Source organism: Apodemus sylvaticus, chromosome 4, assembly GCF_947179515.1.
Source record: "Apodemus sylvaticus chromosome 4, mApoSyl1.1, whole genome shotgun sequence".
Lineage (NCBI taxonomy): Eukaryota > Metazoa > Chordata > Mammalia > Rodentia > Muridae > Apodemus > Apodemus sylvaticus.
The window spans coordinates 60,746,296-60,768,888 of NC_067475.1; the positions used below are offsets into that span (position 1 = coordinate 60,746,296).

Here is a 22,593-nt window from a genome sequence, read left to right on the forward strand (position 1 = left end):
CGCCCTTCTCTGCTACAACACCTATTAATTCAGGCTCAGCTCTGCTATAAAATTAATTAAAACTTGGGAAGGGGGAATGTGAAGGTCTTCCTGAGCTAGACAAAGTGGCGCAGGCCTGTAAACCTCATACTTGGGAGGCTGAGGCAGAGGGTCATGAGGTCAGGGCTAACCTACTTTACACCGGGAGTTGACGTCTAACCTAGATTACAGTGTAAGAATGTTTAAAAGGAAAAAAAGCTCCTCCAGATAGGAAATGTGATTACTCACAGGATATGTATTTATATTACAGTAGTATTTGACTGCAAATTGCTGAGACATGGTAAGTCCTATGTAACACTGAAGAACTTTATGAGAAATTTGACTTGTACAGGTATACACTATGGGGATGTTGCTAAGATCCCCTTCTCTCCTCCTGGTTCTTCTTAGAAACACAGTCTTTCTATGTAGCTCAGGCTGGCCTCAAACTTTTGATGTTTCTGCCTCTGCCTCCAAAGTGCCAGGATTACAGGCGTGTCACGATACCTGGCTGTGTTGAGGCCATCTGCAGAAAATGTCTCTTAGATCCCAGTACAGTTGTGCTTCCCTGACTCTGGTGAAACACGCAATTCAGGGTTAGAGAGCCCAGTCCTACAGTGACCAAGCAGTCATCCAATATAAGAAGTATTTTCGGGCCACTGAGACTTATGTCTAAAAGTCCCAGTATATGGGAAGTTGAGGCACAAGGTCAGCCTAAGCTACATAGTAAGTTCCAGGACAGTCTGGGCTACACAACAGAACTTTGTCTCAAAACAAACAAACAGCCCTAAGAAGTGCGGTGGGGCAAGTAACAAATGGAGAGTGGAGCGGATGGGCGAGCGAGTGAGTGAGCGTGCGCGTGTGCGCCAAGGGTCCCTCTGCGCGGCGCTGAACATGCAATTCACAAAAGAGGGTTCTCTGTGCAATGAGTGAGAAAAATTAAATATAAAATAAAAAATAACTTTAGGAGCCAGTGAGATGGCTCAGCAGGTGAGGGTGTTTACTGCCAAGCCTGGTGAGCAGAGGCTGATCTCTACAAACGTTGTGACAGAAGGGGAAGACTAACTCTCATTTTAAAAACACATTAACAATAAAAAGTACCCAAAAACCAAACCAACAAAACCCAACAAAACAGACTAAAAAAGAATACCAAAAGTAAAAGGTTAAAACAAAACCCCTTTCCTTTCATGTGTGATCTTAGAACTGCTATAATTTTATTCGCTATTTCGGGGCACAGACCCCCAGCCAGTGCTGTAATAACTGATTAAATAGACGAATGCCTTTGTGAGTGAGACAGGCAGAGCAGACCAGAGAAGATTGTTAACAGCAGCGAGGCTGGCTTGGTGGCTCCCAGCACTTGGGATGCTGAAGCAGGAGGATTGCCCATTAGAGGAGAACCTGGGTAAGATCCTGTCTCAGTGTTGGTAAAAGCTGGCAGAGACAACAGTAAATACGAGGAAACGAACAAGGAGCACCCAGGAGCCTTGGGGGCCTCGAGGCACCATGCACCTACCTTGCCAGGGAACTGCTGTATGACCTGGGGACTGTACCCTGACGGCTGCTTCTGCAGAGAAACCACCACGAAGAGCTCAAAAAGCTGCTGCTCCTGCAGCTCAATGAGATCCCGCTCCAAGGTCTGGTAGTGGGGGTTCCTCCGGGAAGACTGCTGCAGCTGTGCCAAGCGCTTGTGGCGATCTGTAATGAGGTCACAGTGTCAGGTTCCCTGGTTCCCTAGGCCTATCTCTACCCGCACAAGCCGTAGCCCTCCTAGGGAGAATCGTTTGTGGTCATTTGTTGGATGAGCAGATAACTGTCTTCTCCACAAACATCCCAGTTTGGGCTATGACATGGGGAAGACATGCTCAGCAGTCCTATTCTACCTCTAGCAAGCACTGGGACTCACATCCATGTCCCAACTGATATACACGCATCTGCAGCACACACTCTATGTACGTATTATAGATATCCCTCACGGCAGAGCACCAGGACACATGCAAAATGGCTAGGAAAAAATACTAGCCTGCCTATAGATGACCTTTTTGGTAATGTTGTGAAAGCATGAAGGATTCAATAGAAGAACAGGGTCCTACACAGAGACCAAGCACAGGCAGGGCAAACCAAAACCAAAGTAACCTTTCAATAAAGAGCCCAACCTTTCCCGTTCCTCCTTGGCACACGTTACTAATGTGGCTTTTATCAATGATAGCTGGAGAGGACTCCGTGGTTAACAGTATACACTGTTCTTCCAGATAACCTGAGTTTGGTCCCCAGCCTCACGTCAGGTGCTCCAGGGTCCCTGTCACCTCTGTCTCTGCAGGCACCCATGTTCACATGTACTTAGGCCCACATTGATAGAAAACAAATCTAAAATAATTTTTAAAAACTAAACATACAGACCTCTGGAATAGAAGGTGTAGCAATAAAGCCAGAAGCTGCAACGTCCTGATTCTGGACAAAGGAACTAAACACACGTCAGGGAAAGAAGAAGTCTCTTTAACAAGGGATGATGGGAAAACTTGTGGGCTATCAATCCCATAAGAGAGTCTGAAACACGACTCTACAACTCCATAAAAACCAATTCAACTAGATCAAAGATTGTAATGTAAAACAAAGTCTTCCCTAGGGACTGGTGGTGCATGAATTTAATCCCAGCACTCAGAAGGAGAGGCAGGCAGATTTCTGAGTTTGAGGCTAGCCCTGGTCTACAGAGCAAAACCAAAACCAAAGGAAAGCCTGGGCTACACAAAGAAAGCCTGCTTGAGAAAAAAACAAAAACAAAAAAAAACCAAAAAACAAATCCTGAGCCTGATGGAAGACATGGGGGAAAGACCCGATGACACAGACAACAACTTTGAATAGAACACGAATAGCTCAAAAGAAAGAGCAAGAATGGATAAAGGGCCTGAAAGGCATTAGAAATCTTCTGAGCAGCAAACGGAAAAGTGGAGAGAGCAGTAGAACAGGGGAGAACCTCTGCTGCATACCCACCTGACAGAAGAGTGATACCTAGAACACAGGAGAACAGAACAGACAACAGCTCAATCAGTGAGCAGGCAACAGACTGAATAGATACGTTCCAAGCCAAGAAATATGTGTGGAGAAAGTAAGTATGTGAAAGAATGTCAGAAGAATATAGCTCACAACCGCACTGAATCTGTTATTCCCTCAGCCAGATACCATGGCTTTCGCCACTAAATGTGTTACACTGTGGACTAAGCGTTCAGCACTATCTAAACATACAACCAGGAACGGTTCCCTAGAAACACCCAGCTTACTGAATGTTCTAGGAAAAAGTGTGCTGACCCTCCAAAGGGCTGAGTTCAAGTCAAGACACATTTGCTCTGCTTCTCATTAGCAACTGCAATAAATCAGTCATCCTTCCACAGCAGTGCTGAACCCGGGACGCTCCCGGTTTCATCTTTAGTCAGCTACAAAATCTAAAACCTGGAGCAGCTTAGGCCGGTGGGGAGCACAAGGCTGTTACTCATGAGATCAGGGTGACAGAACTGGCTCAGCTTTGATACCTTGTGACTCTGCTCTTTGTGGTGCTGTGCGTCAGCCAGTTTAACAAGAAACAAAGCGAAACCTGCTATGACAATTCATCTCATGAAGATGCGGGGCACATTAAGTGCTTGTACAAGTGAGAGCCAGAAAAGCGAGGATTCTGTGCCCCAATAGGAGCCGAATAACCTGGAACAGAAGTAGTGATATGTAAATATCTATCTCCTTTCTTAACGACAGATGGAAAATGCACTTAATAATTGCGCTTGAAACCAGCCATGTCAGGCTAAGTGCTTGCAGATGAGGATCATTCACACACTCTTCTGGTATGTGCACACGCCTCGGGAAGTGGTGCAGGCCTACGGTCTCCAGAACTCGTCCTCAGAACCATCCTGGTTTACCTCACTCCACTAGAGGAGATTTGTCATGCTGTCAAACAGTTGAATGTACTGTTTAGCTCTGCAAATCTCAACAGAGTCTGAGAGTGAAGCAATGGCCCACACCGTGAACTTCACATAGGGAAACGACTCTTAATCACAAAGGCAGGCGCTGCTCCGCCCGCGGCTGGGATGGCGGCCGGGAGCAGCTCTCTGACTCACTCACTCTTTGGCAGGTACTCAGCATCGCTCTCGTTCCCACTGGCTTCACCTGGAAAAGGGGAAGAGAAGACAGCTTCCGTTTGTATTGTCTCCTATGGGAAGCAGGAGGGTAAGAACAATGGGAAACTACCACAGTCTCGGGCCCCAAAGAGGGCCGAGGGCAGAGTTAACAAAGGTCAAATTAGCCAAGCTATTGAAAGAGAACATGGGATCTGAAGCAGGGTACCCAATCCTACATACATGATGAGGTTTCTGGTTTTGTTTTAAGTGTGAATGTGTGAGATCATTTATAAATTAAACACAGTAAGAAATTAATAACTTATGTCAAAATACAGCAGTAATAATACAACACAAATGAGAGTTCTGTGAATATGTCTCTCTCTTCCTACACTGTAACAATGCTGGGGCGATTTGGGGCTGAGGGGTGTGTCCTGACATGAATCGAGGGACTGGAGAAGGCTCTGTATGCAGCAGTAGGCTGGGACCAAAGGGCTTGAGCAGAAGCACTGTGACTCAGGGAGCTGTCTGCGTGGCCACTGATGGGCGGCACACAGGAGAGCCACACGGAGGCTGGATTCACATTCTGAGCTAGAAGCAGGCAGAGGGCAACTCCACGTGCTATTCACAACAGCGCCAACCTGTCTTTCTGAAGATTTTCTTTCTGAACACTTTTCACAAGGAGTGTTGGTATGCGCGCGTGTGTGCGTGTGTGCATGTGTGTCTCTGTGTGTATGCATGTGTGTGTGTGTATGTGTGTGTGTGTGTGTGTACAAACAACTGAATGTAGGGGCTTTGCACCCTGGCTACCAATGAAGTATTCTATACCATAATTCTAAAAATGTAATTTGCCAAAAGTTAAAAAATGAAAAAATATTTTTAAAAATGGCAAGGGACTCAGGAAGAGCACTGCCCTTATATAGAGTATGTGTAGATAGATCCTCAAAGGGGGTTTTAAATAAGTAAAGTAAAACACTTCACTGGGTATGAAGGTTCATGCCCTTGATTCCAGCACTTGGGAGACAGGCAGGTAAATCTCTGTGCATTCCAGGTCAACCCGGACTACATAGAATTGCAGGCCAGGCAAGAGCTCTCCATTATGTATAGTGAGGCTCTTCCTCAAGAAAAGGAAAAGGCTGGAGCCCTGACCCCAGGGCTGTGCGGATAATGGTTTGCTCTCAATTGTCCTCTAATGCCCAAATCCACACCACAGCAACAATGCATCACCACCCACAATGCAGAGAATAAACAAGATGTAATAGTCTTTTTAGAAAATTCTAGATTAAGTCTAAAAGAATTAAATCAAATAGAAACTGCAAAAGAAAAGAAAAATCTTTAAATGTATCAAGAAAATCAGAGCCTAACATTCATAAATTTTAAAATAAGTGTAACTTTGATTATATAACATTTTGAAATTCAGTCAGGCCTGCTAATAAAGACCAAAAAAAGCTTAGTAGTAAATTAAAAAACTGAAGTCTGGGGGTCTGATGAGATGGCTCAGCGGTTAAGAACACTGACTGCTCTCCCGAAGGTCCTGAGTTCAAATCCCAGCAACCACATGGTGGCTCACAACCATCCGTAATGAGATCTGACCCCTCTTCTGGTGTGTCTAAAGACAGCTACGGGGTACTTACATATAATAAATAAATAAATCTTAAAAAAAAAAAAAAACAAAAACCTGAAGTCTGTTTACTGAAGACATAAAAACTTTAATTTTTTTTTGAGCCAAAGTATCTTTGTTCACTATGTAGACCATTCTGGCCTCAAACTCACAGAGATCCACTTGCCTCTGCCTTCTGAGTGCTGGGATTAAAGGCATGTACCACCCTGTCTGGCTCAAAGTTTTCTAATATTCAAATAGCTATTACAAATCAAATGGGAAAAGGGCACATGGTCTAGCAAGATAGCTCAACTCATAAAGTTCTCACAGCACAAACATGAGGTGCACCTGGGTTTCCTCCCCAGCATCCATATAAAAAGCCAGCTGCAGAGGTATGTGCTTATAATTCCACTACTGGGACTCACTAGCCAAACAGCACAACCTACTCAGTAGTGCTAGGACAGTCAGAAACTGTCTCAAAAACCGAGGAAGGCTGGACCAGCTAAAACTGGGCTCCATATATATGTGCACAAATGTACACACACACACACATACACACAAAACACACACACACACACACACACACACCATGAACATCCACATATGTACATATATACACATAAGAAAAACATTGCATGGCAGAAAAAGTGGTAAATGGTTATGAATAGGCAATTCACAAAACAGATTTATAAATTATTGGTAAATGTGAAAACTTTCCCAAATTCATAATGAAAATAAATAAGTTAAAGCAAAATATAAGATGATAGATTTTAACCATAACAAAAATTATTTCATTATATCAACTTGATGAAAACTATGGAAAAGTATATTCATGCTGTTTGTAGGACAATAGCTATAAAAATGTTTTATTTTAGTTTTTTAAGACAGTCTCACTCTGTGGTTCAGGCTATTCTGGAACTCACTAGGTAACTCAGGGTGGCCCTGAGTTTGCGTAATCCTCCTGCCTCAGTCTCTCAAGTATTAGAATCACAGGTATGAGCTGCACTCAGCTGCTAGAATAACTTTAAGTCCATACAGTCTTTGGTCAAGTGAGTCTATGACAAGGAACTTAGTTTACAAGTACAACACTAAGTAAGCACAAGAATGAGCACTACAATATTATTTGAATGTGTGTGTGTGTGTGTGTGTGTGTGTGTTTACAGATAGTTTACCTCCATTGGTTAAGAATGTTAGAAACATCAAAAATGTCTACCACTTATATTTTAAAAATTGAGGTGCTGGGGCAGAATGAGGGTCTCAGTGAGCAGCTCAACCGTCCACAATGACTTCCATTTCCACACGTGAAGTACAGGAGAGCTTTCAGGGTCTCTGTGCTGATACTGAAAGAGTTGGAGTATATGAACTAAGTCTTTTAAAAAGAAAAGCACAGAATAAAAGTCTGAATAATATAAAACGACTTAAACAGAAAAAGTTGTTGGGGCCGAGGCGATGGCGCAGTGGTTATGAGTACTTCCTGCTCTTCTAGAGGATCTGAGTTTGGTTTGGTTCCAAGTACCCATGTCAGGTGACTCACAACCACCTGTAACCCCAGCTCCAGCGGAGTTACATCCACTTTAGTCTCTTTGGGAATCCTAAACATATGTGGCACACATACAGACACATAATTAAAAATAAAGTCTGTTTTGTTGGTTTGAGACAGGGTCTCACTATGTAGCTCTGGCTGTCGTGAACTCACTAAGTAGACCAGGCTGGCCTCAAATTCACAGAGGTCATTTTTAAGCTGGACAGGTAGGGTATGCCTCTGCCGGGGATTAAAGGCATACCTTACCATGTCCAGCTTGAAAATAAAATCTTTACAAAAAAAGTATTATCCTTAGAATCGAGTATTCTTGTGAGCTTGTGAAGTTTACAGAAAGAAAGCCAAAAGGGGAGACAGAGCAACTCAAGTGGCAGAGGTCTTGTCAAAGGTCGTTGACAGGCTTGGGGACCTGCAGCCATCGCAGAGAGACACGTTCAGGGCCAGGGAATGGGGCACCAAGAACTTGCAGGAGTAAGACCCGCCCTGGGCTGTCTCTCTTGATTTCAACACATGCACTTATACAAAGCCGAAGAAAGGCAGTGTCATTTTGTAACTGAGACTGGAAGTTAAGAAATGTCCAGGCTGGAGGTAGACGCGCCGCTGAAGCGCAGAGTGAGCATGTCCAGTTCCCAGGCCCATTAGGCGGTGAGGACTACAGGCAAAAGCACAGGAGAAATGAAAACCAGAGCTCTGCGGACAGAGCCTGGAGCTCCTCACACAGAACTCACTCCCCTCTGGCTCCCCGGAGGGTCTGTCACAGAAGGGAACGATAACTTTCTTCAGGTCCCGCGGGATGTCTAGGGACTGTCAGTCTGTTTGGTTTGGGGGTTGGTGCTAGAAGTTAGCAATTTAAGCTGCTGAAGGAATTTTTTCCCAATGATATCATTTTTTTTAGAAAGTAAAATCTGATTCCTCAGACCCTGTCCTCGGCAGGTGTGCGTGCCTGCAGCCCTAGAGGCCACATGCTAGATGCGCTGTTTGAGCCTCAGCGTCTAAGGGCAGGGTGGTCAACACAGAGAGATCCCTCTCAACACGCAAACGTGGGCTGGCGAGTCAAGTTTTACTAAAATCCCATAAGCATAAAAAGATAATTACTCAAAATGTGTTTACTGAAAGCAGTTACCAATTTTAGACCATTATTCATTTCATTTTTTAAGTTAAAAAAGTTTTAAGCTATATCATACAATTTTTAATTAAATTAAAAGAAATCATTTTGTATGTGTGAGTTTGTACACTGTAGCACTCAGGAAGCAGTCAAGGATAAGCTTTTGTGCTGGGCGGTGGTGGCGCACGCCTGTAGTCCCAGCACTTGGGAGGCAGGCGGATTTCTGAGTTCGAGGCCAGCCTGGTCTACAGAGTGAGTTCCAGGACAGCCAGGGATACACAGAGAAACCCTGTCTCGAAAAACAAAAACAAAACAAAACAAAACAAAAAGAATAAGCTTTTGTGAACTACTTCTCTCCTTCTACCTTGCTGTTTTGTTCTTTGGGGGCAGAGTCTCAGGTTGCCTGTTACTGCACTGCATACTCCAGGCTAGCTCTGACCAACTATATACTCCAGGCTAGCTCTGACCATCTGTCCTGTCTCCCCACCTCCTATCTCACTGTCAGAATACTGGGACTGCAGACACGCACCCCTGCACCCAGCTTCAGCAGGGCATATTGGAACACACCTTTAATGCCAGCTCTTGGGAAGCAGAGCCAGGTGGGTCTATGTGAGTTCGAGGCCAGCCTAGTCTACAGAGTGACTCTAGGACAGCCGAGGCTATGTAGAGACCCTATATTTAATATCCATAAGGTTGACTTATAGCACCCAGATGTTTTACTTCTGGGGTTCCAGGAGTCATATGCAGGCCATCAACCTGTCTGGCCAGCACTCTTACCTTACACTAAGGCATCTCCCTGAGCAGGGATAATGGAGGTGATTTGCAAGCACTTATTCTGGCCACAGTGTCTTTGAATTTTATATAACTTGCAACTTAAATTTAAATTTTACTTCCTTTATCTATAAATCATTAATATCTGCCTCACAAAATTTAGAAAATTAACAGTAATACATTAGAAAGAATCTAACACAGTGTCTTGTCTCAGTTTCCATTTTCTATATCTAGCTCTGAATTAGACTAATGAGAAACCCTTTGGTGATGCCTTTGCTTGAGATAAAGAAACACAAGAGACAGCTGTTTGAAATTTAGTGGGGACATGGAGAGAGACTGCCACAGAGGAGAGAGGGCGCCTACAGTCTTGGCTCTTGACTCAAACCCACACTTCCTCCTGTGGCTCAGCTTCTCTGGCTATGACACGGTCGTGCCTAACTCCTAATGTGCCATTACAGATGGCACAGACTGGATACAATCATTTTATAAAATCATTGTTTTATTAAATAAATATTAGGTGTTATTGATGATAATAGCCAAAGGTATTTCATGCCCAAAGGAGAATGAAAAAGTCTAAATATTTCCCTTTGAAACAGGAAAACATGGGCTGGGGAGCTGGCTCAGTGCTGAAAGCACTTGGCACACAGGTGAGCAGCCTGGTGTCTGGATCCCAGAACCCCTAGAATGCCAGGCGGTGGGGACAGAGCACCTGTAACAGCCTCAGGGGTGGAGACAGAGAGCCACACCCCATCAGCCCCCTCTGTATCAGAGGCCTGGGCTTCATTAAGAGGCCCTGCCTCAAAGGAGTAAGGCAGAAGAACAGAGGAAAGGCATCAATACTGGGCCTTCACCCAAATGTACATACCTGTGCACCCACACACGTGAACACACATACACACATGCACAGCACACCTCCCAACACATAAAAAAAAAGACACTAGGAAAACACATTAAACATGGTAACCAGTTCACTGTGCGGTTCTGCATCAAAACCAGTCTTACACAGTAAGAACAGTCTTTGGAACCCCAATGATTTTATGTTTACACAATTAAGTTGTTTCAATGTAGAGTAGATTGTAAGTGAATATGGGGCATTTCTCTGTAAATCTCTGACAACAAGAAACAGTGTCTATCTGCTGACAGGGCCTTCTCACTTGGGAACTGTATGAGCAAGAACTGAAATTGCTAAATTCTACAGATTTCTGTTAGACAAGCAATCTGAGACCTCAGGAAGCTGCTTCATTGTGGCAAGGCTGGGTCAGAATCCCAGGCCTCAGGGAGGCGGGCAGGTGCTCGGCAGCCCTCAAGGGTTTGTGAGAAATAACACCTTCCTAGAGAGCCTGGGCTGCCTGGAGCTGCAATCCTCCTGCCTCACCCTCCCTAGCGGCAGGATTACAGGTGTGCACTACCACACTGAGAGTTTTTATGAAAACACTTATAATTTGTTGTGAATACTTAACGTTTCTGAACTAAGTTATAGTATTTTTGTATTTTTTTCTAGCCATCTGCATGCTAAACTACTAAACTTCAGAGCTGTGGTACAAGTCGGGTACTGCATGTCTGTACCCCAGCACCTGCGACCCTGAGGCAGAAGGACTCCAAGCTCCAGAGCAGCCTGAGCTACAGACCAGGATCCTGTCTCAAAAAAGGAACAAACAAGAGATCAAAGTGGAATAACAAAATAATTACTTTAAGAAATGTAGTCTTGCCGGATGGTGGGGGCGCACTCCTGTAATCCCAGCACTCTGGGAGGAGAGGCAGGAGGATTTCTGAGTTCAAGGCCAGCCTGGTCTACAGAGTGAGTTCCAGGACAGCCAGGGCTATACAGAAAAACTCTGTCTCAAAAAAACCAAATCCAAAAAACCAAAAAAAAAAAAAAAAAAAAAAAAAAAAAAAAAAAAAAAAAAAAGGTTATTTAAAAAAGAAAAAAGAAATGTAGTCTCAGGGCTGGAGAGATGGCTTAGTAGTTAAGAACACTGACTCCTCTTCCGAAGGTCCTGAGTTCAAATCCCAGCAACCAATGGTAGCTCACAACCATCTGTAATGGGATCTGATATCATCTTCTGGGGTGTGTGAAGACAGCTATAGTGTACTTACATGAAAGAAAGAAAGAAAGAAAGAAAGAAAGAAAGAAAGAAAGAAAGAAAGAAAGAAAGAAAGAAAGAAAGAAAGAAAGAAAGAAAGAAAGAAAGAAAGAAAGAAAGAAGAAAGGAAGGAAGGAAGGAAGGAAGGAAGGAAGGAAGGAAGAAAGAAAAGAAAAGGAAAGAAAGAAAGGAAAGAAATCTTTTCTAAAAAGAAGAAATATAGTCTCATTGTTTTATTTATTTATTTGCATTTTTTTTTTTTTTACTTTGAATTAAATAAGAAGGAATTGAAAATGGCCCTTGAAGCACTTGGTTTGAGTGTGGTGGCTGTTGTCTGGAATTCCCTAAGCTGGAAGTGTCAAGCAGAAAGCTCACCACAAGCTCATGGCCAGCCTGGGCTACATGGTGAGTGCCAGGCCAACTAGAACTCGAGAGTGAACTCTGTGTAGTCAAACACTAACTTATGTAACAATGCTCCCTTTATGTGCTGTTATGGTTTGAATCCAAAATGTCCCCAGAGACTCATGTTTTGAATGCTTGTTCTGTAGCTGTTGCCAATGTTCTGAGAGCTTTGGAACTTTAGGAGGAGGGCCTAACGGACAGAAGTAGGCTATCACCCCAGCCCTGGCCTCTTCCTTTCTCTGTTTCCTAATCTGCACACAATCGCCAGCTGAAAGGACTGACAGAGACCTCTGAAACCACGAGCCTAAACAAATCTGCCCACTCCTAATTGTTCCTATCGGATATGCTGGCCACAGCAGTAGGAAGCTAACTCTTACACTGACAGCTACAAACGGAAGAGCACGGACTGTTCTTACCTTTTGAGGAGGGCACTTCTTTTCCAGTGTAGGGCTGTAACTTTACCCTCTTCTTCCCTCTCTTAGATTCAAATGTATCATTTATTTTCAAAACAAGCTGTTAAAAAAAAAGGCAAGAAAGTTACAAGTCAAAGCCATCACCACCAATGCATTGTGGCATTGACATTAAAACATTAAATTCTCCTTAGAGGAAGGAGCCACTGAGTAATAAAAACCTTCACATTTTTCCCATTTTGGATTAAAATGGTATCATTAGATGAGGTCTTCTCATACCAGTGTGTCTACAACCCAGGAAAGAAAAGTGCAAAGGCCGCCGCCCTTCCCGATGAACCCAATGCAGCTTCTAGGAGAGATTCTATGTCACTCCGTGCCACAACACGCAGGGAATGCGGCTGCTGCACACCCTACTGTGATTAAGACTGCTCAAGTTTTCACTTGCTGCGAACAGGAAGGGGAACAGTCACACTGCAGGGTGGGGCTGGTTATTTCTGCTCTTGGGAGTTTCTCCCAGGAGGAGTAATCTCGCTCACAGAGCTTTGGTCAAAGGGAGCGCATGCAGCCAGAGTGGGCATAAAGACTGCAGCTAATTTTAGAGCTGTCATAAAAATGGGAGATTCATTTTACTCCACACAAAACTACGCCTCTGCCTGTTCCACTCATCGACCTGTGCCTCAAGCAACTGCAGCCAGATCATGTCGTTTTAAATGGTTTCATCCCAGTTTCCATTCAGTAAGAGATACTCAGAATTCTTTCCCAATGCTGGGGAAGGTATGTGTGTATAACAGAGACACAGAGATACAGACTGTGGAGAGACAGAAAAAGGAGCAGAGCAGACATTGGCGGACGGTTAAGACAAGGGGCTGAGTAATTCTCTGTGCCTACTTTTCTTTTTCCCTAAGGTTCCAAGCTTAAGTATTCATCTTGAGGTAACAGTGCCAGAGGACAGTTAAGCCCACCGCAGGATGAGTTAACAGACTGCTGAGGAGAGCACTCGCTCGTGTTCTTTGTCCAAGTCTCTTTATCGAACCAGCAGGCAAGCCAGTCCACTACAGCGAGGGCAGACCTTCACCATGTCTGTGCATGAGTTTGTTCTCTTACAGGATTTCTGCAGTGGTCATTCAAGTAAAGATATTGTCAGGGTTCCTCACTGTTGCTTTTACAAAAGAGCAAGCAGGAGAATCCAAAAGAGAAATGTGCTTCTGACTACAGAGACTTGGGAGCAAACAAGTTTTAGGTACAGAAACACCCATGATAGCATAAATATTAAGTGGATTTACAAAGTAGAATAAAAAGTACACCCACATATTTTGAAGGCCTACTGTTCTGGGAATATCAGAGCAAGTCGCAACCTAAAATCCCAGTTCAGAACCAGGAGCAGGATCCTACACTTACTCTGCAGCTGCAGCAGACACTGCAGAATGCTCTAAGAAACGGCAGAAAGCAGCCACCACTAGCAATCGCACACAAACACTACAGCATCAGGGAAGCCACTAGCAATCGCACACAGGCTTCCAGAGCTGAGAGAGGAAGGAAGGGCGGGCACCAGGCATATGGACTAGGTCTGAAAGTCATTTCCCTTCCAGGAACAGCTGGAGCGACAAAGAGGACATAAATGAAAACTGCTTTGCTTATGGAATATTCCTGAAGATGTTCAAAACGCCAACATTTGTATTGCATATGGGACATCCTAAAAGAACTTAAAATATTTTTACAAGATTCTGTAAGATTTTGTGGTGGACATACAGCTTTAGCAGGGCATGGTGGTGCATGCCTTCAGTCCCAGCTCTCAAGGGGCAGAGACAGGTGGATCTCTGTGAGTTTGAAGCCAGCTTGGTCTACAGAAAAAGTTCCAGGGCAAACAGGGCTACACAGAGGCTCTGTCTGAAAACAACAACAATAACAATAACAACAACAACACCTCATCTTCAAAGTGACTCGGAGACCAACCTGTGATGCATGAGACCTAGCTCACTCTTTTGTCTTTCTTTCTTTCTTTCTTTTTTTTTTTTTTAAGAAAAGGAAGAGTTGAAAGGGGTAATCCTGTCACCTATTGTTGGAAAGCGGCTGGTATCACACTCAGCAATGCATAAAACAGCACCCACCGGAAGGAAGCAGCACTGGCAGCCCCCAGAGTCTCCTCAGCGCTCTGCTCTCTTGCTTGTCCCTTTGTGATGGAGAGGTCTAAACATGCAAGTGGGACAACAGCTTTAACCCTGAGCTACACGCCAGCTCTCTTCTGTCTCCTTCAACCCTACACCCACAATCCTCTGAAACAGTTGCTAATGCCATTTCAAGGCAAATCTTTTTATTTTTTGGTTTTTCAAGACAGGGCTTCTCTGTATAGCCCTAGCTGTCCTGAAACTCACTCCATAGACCAGGCTGGCCTTTAACTCAGAAATCCGCCTGCCTCTGCTTCCCGGGTGCTGGGATTAAAGGCATGTGCCACCACTACCAGGCTTCAAGGTCAGAAATCTTAAGCAGAACCCCTTAAGAGTCTGCATCCTTGTTTTATGAACACATAATCTGCTAGTCACATGGAAGCCTCAGTGGATGCCAGACCCATCTTCCTGAGGAGAAATCTCCTGTAGGATGCCTGCCCAAGAGTCAGAGCAGCAAACAGACCAAAGGATTAAATTAACTATGAAACACAAGATTTACCAAGGACCCAATCTGTTCATAGTCACTAACCCAAGAAACAGGGTCGACTTTTGTTTATGTTAAAGTCAGGTACAAAATGTGTGTGCTAAATGAATATATGACCTAATTCACCTGGCATTATGGAAGGAAAAACACTTCAATCATCTGATTTCATTATGTATATATTGTGCCAATCCTGAAAATATCTTCATGTACCCTCATAAAAGTCTCTCCTAAAAGAAGATATAGCTACAAGAATGTGTGTGCTAAATGTGTGTGCTAAATGAATATATGACCTAATTCACCTGGCATTATGGAAGGAAAAACACTTCAATCATCTGATTTCATTATGTATATATTGTGCCAATCCTGAAAATATCTTCATGTACCCTCATAAAAGTCTCTCCTAAAAGAAGATATAGCTACAAGAAATCTCATTAAAAAATATTCTGCTTAGTGATAGTTCCAGTCAAGATGGCAGAGAGGGCACTTCTTGCCTGTCCCCTCCCTTGAGAGTAAGGCCATTTACTTCATATGGCTTCTGATAGTCTCTAGTGCCAAGTAACAGTCTGGTTTCCTTTTTTCCACCTCTAAGTAGATATTTTACTCCAACAAAAGGCACATATTTCATCATTACTGAAAACCTGAAACCCTGGCACAAGGCTGCACTTGCTCTGGTACATAAATGAATTGGCATAGACAGACTCTGCTGTTGTTTGAGTCTGGAGTTTACTTGAGATAGGCAGCTGATTTTCAGCCATAGTCAGGACAACAGAGGCTCTTCAGGTCTCACTCCAGCAGGTAAGTTCTACCCTGTTATTCAGTTCAGCCTAATGTTTGTTCATTCCCCTTTATTAAAATGCCGGGGCAAAATCTGAAGACTGAGTGTGCTGGACTCCTCACCCGTGGGAGATTTCTCTTTTTCCTGTTAGCCACTTCTCCAGCTCGGAAAAGTTTCCATTCTGTTAAGGTGACAGGCAAAGTGGTATCCTTCGTGAATTTTGATCGCAAATATGCTTGAGAGTTCTTCAGTTCCATTGTCTTCCGCTGAAGGAACTGGGGTTTGGGAGGAAGCTAAAACAGGAGACACACTGGTCAAATAAGATCTCTAGGAGATGCCTAGGCTTCCAAACAAAGTCAAAGCTCCCCTGGAAAATAAATGCGTATCTTTCCTTTAAAACCATCTCAAATGGGGATTCTGTAATTCCTTCTCATCCCAATAATATTGTTTCTTTGTTTTCTAATCCAAAATTCTACCCTGTGCCACGACCAAATTCTCAAGGGATAATAGCTCATCACCTTGACTGACTCCAGCTATGGGTCTGAGTTCCAGGGAGTGGGTGAATAACTGAGGCCCAGGCTGACAGGAGCTTAACAGGGAGCACTGGGAACTACAGAGGACTGAAAAGCATGGCCTGTCTGAAGCACGGTTACTTAGGCCATGGGCTGTGACAACAGTGTGACTGAATGGGGGAAGTCGTTACAAAAATCAGTACTAGTAAAAGGTTTCTTAACAAAAAAATTAATTGAAATCCGTGAAGAGTCTAGGGTGGTTTGGGCAGTGCTCACCAGTGCTGCGTGGTGACTGCACGGCAGCCTTGGCTCTGAGCACACAGCATGTGTCCTTTGCACTGTTAGACAATGCCAGCACACGCCTGGCTCAAACTCAAGTCTACTGCATGTTAGAAACTGCAGTGTTCTCATTTCACACACTCAGTATTCTTTCTGCCTTTGCAAACATGATGGTTTAATTACAGAAAGCAAAGACTTTAATATATTCCTGCTTTTGTGTCTCAGTGTGTGTGGTTAGTGGATTCTATTGTGTTAGAATATTTGATATTGGGGCTGGAGAGATGGCGCAGAGGTTCAGAGCACTGACTGCTCTTCTAGCCTGAGCTCCCAGCCAGCACATGGCGGCTCACAGCCATCTGTAATACGATCCAGTGCCCTCTTCTGGTGTGTCTGAAGACAGCAACAATGTACATAAAATACATACATACATAAAATAAATAAATAAATCTCAAAAAAAGAAGAAGAAGAAGTGCCTCAGTGGTTAAGAGCGCTTATTGATGTCAAGAGGACCTGGTTCAGTTCCCAGCCCCCATGTTGGGGGACTCACAGCAGTCGGTACCTTCAGATCCTGTTGCCATCCAAGCACACTGCATTTATGTGCACATACCCTTGGGCAAATGATAAACACCCATATACATAACAAAAAATTTAAACATCATGTAGTAAATGTTGGTTTAGATTAGGAGAGAATTTCCTATCTCTGAAATAGCCATAAACATCTACCATTCTATATTACAGCATCAAATACACAGTAAAGAGTTCATCCTTTTTCAGGGTGGGACAGAGGCAAAGTGGAGACAGGGTCTCTCTCACTATCTAGCCTTGGCAAGTCTGGAACTCACTATGTAGGCCAGGCTGGCCTCAAATGCACAAACATCCCTAACATACACCCAGATTTTTTATGTAAAAATAAGTACACCCATTTCATTAGTATGCATATTTGCTTTTGTCTTTAATAAATAACAAAATTACATGATATATGTCTTATAAAATACATTTGTTCATGATTTATTGTCTGCAAAGTTTTAATTTGTATACTATTTACATATGATATACCTGTGGTCATGTAAAAATTTCTTGGGTGGATGGGCATGGTGTCATACAACTTTAATCCAGTACTCTAGTACTCTGGAGACAGAGACAGGCAGACCTCTGTGAGTTCAACGCCACCCTAGTCTACAAAGTGAGCTCTAGACTGTCGAGGGTTACATAGTGAGGCCTGTCTCAATTTCCTGCCTTGGGTGGAAAGGGGTTGCAAATAGAAAAGTTTAAGGACCTCTGGCCTAATCTTACTTATATGAAGTTGTTTTTTAAATACTAAGATTACCCAACCAATATCAAAGCAAAGATGTTTTTAAAAGGAACCAGTATACCATCTTTAAAAGAAAACACTCCCACTGACAATAAAATCTGCCTTCAGTGCCTCTTAGTTTGGGCCCCAGCTAAGCCACTGTAACCTTTTATATGACCATACACAAGAGTCTGTGTGCTCCAGTGAAGCCTCTGCTTATACCTTGGGTGTTCGGAAGGCGCTCTTAGCAGGTGGCAGCCTCCATGCTGAAGGGGATCTCCAAACGGGGAATGACTGCACTGGGATATCTTCATAGGGATTTTCCTTGGCTGGATCTTTAAAAATCATGTAAACACTGATTAGAGGAGCATAATTAAGTGGGAACTGTGACTATAGCTAAAGAGAAAAATGATTTTCTTCTACGTCCTCATGGGGATGTAAGGTTGTAAGACCAAGGGCATTTTAAATTTATACATCACTCCAGTGTTCATCCAAGCTAGAGAACTTTCAAACACTATACTGCAAACATTTCCTTTTCAACTGAGTCATCCATAATACTAGTTGTAAAACCCATTAATGATGAGAAAATGTATACACCAAGTGTTTCCATATTAGAAAAACAAAGTTAAAGCAAGATTATGTTTGATTATAAAAGACCCCTGAACAATGATGAGCACCACCTAACATGAATTAAGTTTAACTTCAAAGCATGAATACTTACATATAATATCCTCATAGATATTATCCTCGGACTGTGTGTAATAAAGTGCTGAACCAGCATTTCTTCCAAGTTCTTCATGAATCTTCCGTGAGTTCCGAAAGTGCTGAATATCTTCAAATTCAAAAGATTTCCTTAAGAAAGAAGATATATTTTAAAGTTACCCCTTCAAAACTTTGATCTCTAAATGATAAGATAGAAATGAAAAGACATGTGTAAAATTTATCCCACTCAGGAGGCAGAGGCAGGTGGATCTCTCTGAGTTAGGGACCAGCCAGGGCTACAGAGTGAGTTCCAGGACAGCCAAAGCTATACAAAGAAACCCTGTCTCAAAAAACCCAAAGTTAATAAATCTTGTTTGTATTACGGTATGTTCTGCCTACATGCATGCCTGTGTGCCTGGTGCCCTCAGATGCCAAAGAGGGCATCAGAGCCTCTGGGACTGGAGTTACAGATGGTTGTGACCTACCCCGTGGGTGCTGGTGATCAAACCTGGGCCTTCTGAAGAGCATCCAGTGTCCTACCTGGTCAGTCATCTCTCCAGCCCCATGAATTACTCCCTAATTAAAAGTGAGGCTGAAGCTAGTATGTCCCAAGTGAAGTCAGAGAATGGACCTGCTTATCAGAAAGCTGTTTTGGTGGTTGTGGAAAGGGATAAGACAATGTCTTGCTATGGAGCCCAAGCTGGTTTCTAAGTCACTATGTAGCTCAGACTAGCCTCAAAATTGTGTTGATCCTCCTGCCTCAGCCTTCCTGGTGATGGGAATCTACTCAACCTTACAGATTCTTGAAGATGCCACTTGGAAAGTCTTCCTGTGCATTAGGTGGCAGAATGTCACAAGTATTCGCTATACTTCTACACTTCTGCTTTCTCCTCCTCTGACTCTGTGCTATCAATATTTCTATGCTCAACTGAAGCCGGTGTTCCACGGAGGGAAAAGAAACTTGGACTGAAGGGCAAAGCAGCTCAATGCCTCTGCACTATAGTCATGGACTGTAAGGTGAACACATACCTTTTGGACCTCCCTCTGATCTTCCCGCCGTATTTCTTGGGTTCAGGATCCTGAGAAGAGGCCAAAGAAGAGTCCGCACAGGAAATACTTTCACAGTACTTTTTGTCACAGCTCCTTTCTTTATATGGCATGCCATCAGATTCAGATAAATACCTGAATGTCCTACGGGGTTTGGGCAAAGGATTTATAGAGAGGCCACATTCCTGCCCCTCAGGTTCATAATAAATATTTTCCAAGCTCTTGGTGATTCCATAAGAACTATCCAGAACACTGAAATCCGGTTCTTTTTCTGTAGAGTCACAAGGTGCTAAGGGCAAATTTAAGACTTTACCTGGGGAAAGGCCTTCTATGCTTTCCCACCGTATCTGTGAGGTATAGAAGTTTCCTGGAGGGAATGAAGCCTCTGGATCGGCAGCAACAGCTTGGCAGCTTTCGATCTGTTTGACCCGAGCACACACCCGGCTGGAGTCCGGCTCGACTTCCGAGGGCGGGGAGCCTTTGCACTCTCGACGCTGGCTTTCAGCCTCACTCTGGTCGCAGCTTTTGGTGGCTGTGTTTCTGAGTAAACCCCCATTCCTTTCCTCGCCAGTGGGACGCTTATGAGGGGGACGCTCTTGGTGGTAGTTATTATACCTCACTCCGAAGTCCTTTGGGTAAAGCTTAGCTGTCTTGGTTACACCGTTAGCTCGGCCTTCCCACTGGGAAATCTTTTGCTTGATGTTTTTGCAGTGGCTTCTGGACAAGGTCTGAACAGCAGACCGTGTAAAGCCAACATCCATGTTCCCGGTGGGGTGCATGACAAGAGTCACTCTTAGAAAGGTGCCATGACAACTTAGCTGGAAAATGCTGTGTTCCTTACTTTGTCAGAACTGAGCCGATCCCAGTGCTTTCCTGTCATGTTTAACTTGGAGGTGTCCTGTTAAAAATAACAATTTTCATCACTGAACTTTGTTGGAAACAACTACAACTGTATCATGAATGATCCTATCAAAACGAGACAAGAATATTAACTTATGATTTTTTTACTTTATTTTATTATTCTTTACTTTAAACTCCACTGAACACTGCCTACCCAGCACTAAATAATTTACATCGAATTTGTAAAAACTGTGCCTATAAAATCTGTGTGAGTTCAGCTCCAGGAAGTCAAGCCAACTAAGAGAATATTCCCGGCGCTATTTCTCAAGCTGTGAGCTTTAACACTCTGATATGTTTAATACCCTGCAAAATAAATACGCTATTTTGAAATGAACCAATTTTTTGTGTATGTGTGTGTGTGGTATGAGACCAAACCCAGAGCCTTATGTGTGCTAGATAAGCACTCTATCACGGAGCTCTATATACATCCTGTCCATAAATCTATTCTTTATGAAGCGTTTTTCTTAATAAAACAAGAAACAATGTAATATTACAAAAATCACACAAAATTACAAAATTACAAAAAGGCTGGGCATAGTGGCGCATGCCTTTAGTCCCAGCCCTTAGGAGGCAGAAGCAGAGGATCTCTGTGAGTTCAAGGCCTGGTCTACATAGTAAGTTTCAAGACAGCCAGAGCTACATAGTGAAACCTTGTCTCGAAAACAAACACAGAATCAGAACAGCAGCCCATTATTATAAAGTGTATTTACAAGTCTAGACAGGAACCAATTCACAAACACATCGCTAGCTAGCTCCCTCCTCCTGTCTTCTGTTACTAGGTAACATCAGCCCTTATTTAGTTCAGCTGACCTGTACAGAGCCATATTGGGGCAGTCTTGCACTTGGTCAGAGTTTGACTTTGGTCAAGGTTAACTTCTCCCAGTTAGCCAGGATTCTGCTCCACCTAGGGTGGAGTGCACGTAGTAAAGGTTAAGTTCATTGTTCTTCCTGGTATAGGGATTCCTGAATTAAACAGGTGACCCACCCAGCTGCCGGAGCAGTCAAGACGAAGACCTCCAAGAGAAGCTAGACAACTTCCACCGGAACTCAGCCTGGAGTCTGGGGGGAGGGTTTGCCCAAACTGTTAAAAGGTCCGGCGCCATTAAAGTTTACGGCTTTGATCAGTGAACATTGACTTAGCCGTTCTTTTCGCCGCTCTTCCCTATGACCCCAAAATTCTCTCAACAGGTAACCCAGTTTACATGTAGCTGCAGGCGGCTACATAGTGGCGCCTGAACGTGGGAAGACCTGGCACGAGAGAATTTCTTGAGGTAGCCCTATCCAGCGAAGCTTCGCAGAAAAAGGTGAAAATTAATGGTGTCCGCACGGTAAGCAACATAGAGGGCAAAACTAGCGCTAGTGAATTCGTGTCTATGGTTGTGAGTGCAGGAATGGATACAGTTTTTCAAGCATACTGCGTGGACCCAGCGCAGGACTGCTTGGGTTGATAAGATAGGGAAATATGGGGAAGGAATTTGGTAGGCATTTGCCCAAAGCTCGTAAGAGCTGATTTCGGCGAAAAGAAAGGGGTTTTTAAAAATAGGCATATGTCCACAGCTTCTAAGAGCTGTTTAAAGAGGAAAATGGATGCAATTGCTTAACAAGCACGCTTAACTTTCTGTGTATCTTTCCGTGTTTGTCCCGGTGCACCGACTGTCTATGTGTATGTTTATGTCCTCTCTGTGTCTTTGTGTGAATGACTGTTTCATGTTAAAAAGAAAAAATTGGTAAAGATTACATCTGCTGGTAACCTCTTGAGCTAGCCACAGTTTGTGTGGGGATTGATTCAAAGCCACGCCGCGGCAGCGTAGCTCACTCACCCAAGACAGAAACATGGCTGGGGAAAAAGCCGCTCTTAAAAGCCCAGAAACCTCGAGATTTGGGAAGACCTTGGTTTGGCTTGTGAAATTCATGTAGTCGCTTTATACATGTTTCTAATTGGTTTTAATGATATAAGGCTTTACATTTCTTGACTAAAGAGTTATAAATTAATTGGTTATTATGTAAAAGGTATAGTGTTATTAAGAAAAGGTTAGTTTAAAACTGGTGATTCAGTGTTAGAGCTATCTTAACTAACTACACGTGGCCTAACGCCACTCATGCTTTGTTCTTGTTTATAATTAGATTTAAAGGTATATTTTGCATGTCTTGACTATAGAGTATTGGCTTAAGTCACTGCACATGATTTAAAAGGTATAATGTTATTAACAAAAGTTAGGTTAAGGCTGGTAGTTTAGGGTAGTCGCCATTTTGAACACGTGGCATGATGGTTAAGGCTGGTAGTTTAGGGTAGTCGCCATTTTGAACACGTGACATGATGGTTAAGGCTGGTAGTTTAGGGTAGTCGCCATTTTGAACACCACATGGCATGACGCAATCCAGGAAATACAGGCCTTTAAGACGCTCCTAAATTG

The 22,593-nt window shown here is 43.5% G+C and overlaps 1 protein-coding gene across 1 annotated transcript in view; it reads right to left on the reverse strand.

Moving 5' to 3' along the window:
- The window catches only part of Dennd2c (DENN domain containing 2C), a 75,811-nt gene that overhangs the window by 20,824 nt on the left and 32,394 nt on the right, over positions 1-22,593 (reverse strand). The window contains exons 2-8 of the mRNA XM_052179615.1: positions 19,262-20,177; positions 18,252-18,382; positions 17,753-17,865; positions 15,571-15,741; positions 12,031-12,127; positions 4,120-4,164; positions 1,529-1,710 (exon numbers count right to left, since the gene is read on the reverse strand). Of these exons, the coding sequence (XP_052035575.1) occupies positions 1,529-1,710; positions 4,120-4,164; positions 12,031-12,127; positions 15,571-15,741; positions 17,753-17,865; positions 18,252-18,382; positions 19,262-20,058 (1,536 nt within the window). The 5' untranslated portion in view covers positions 20,059-20,177. The remainder of the gene's footprint in view (positions 1-1,528; positions 1,711-4,119; positions 4,165-12,030; positions 12,128-15,570; positions 15,742-17,752; positions 17,866-18,251; positions 18,383-19,261; positions 20,178-22,593) is intronic.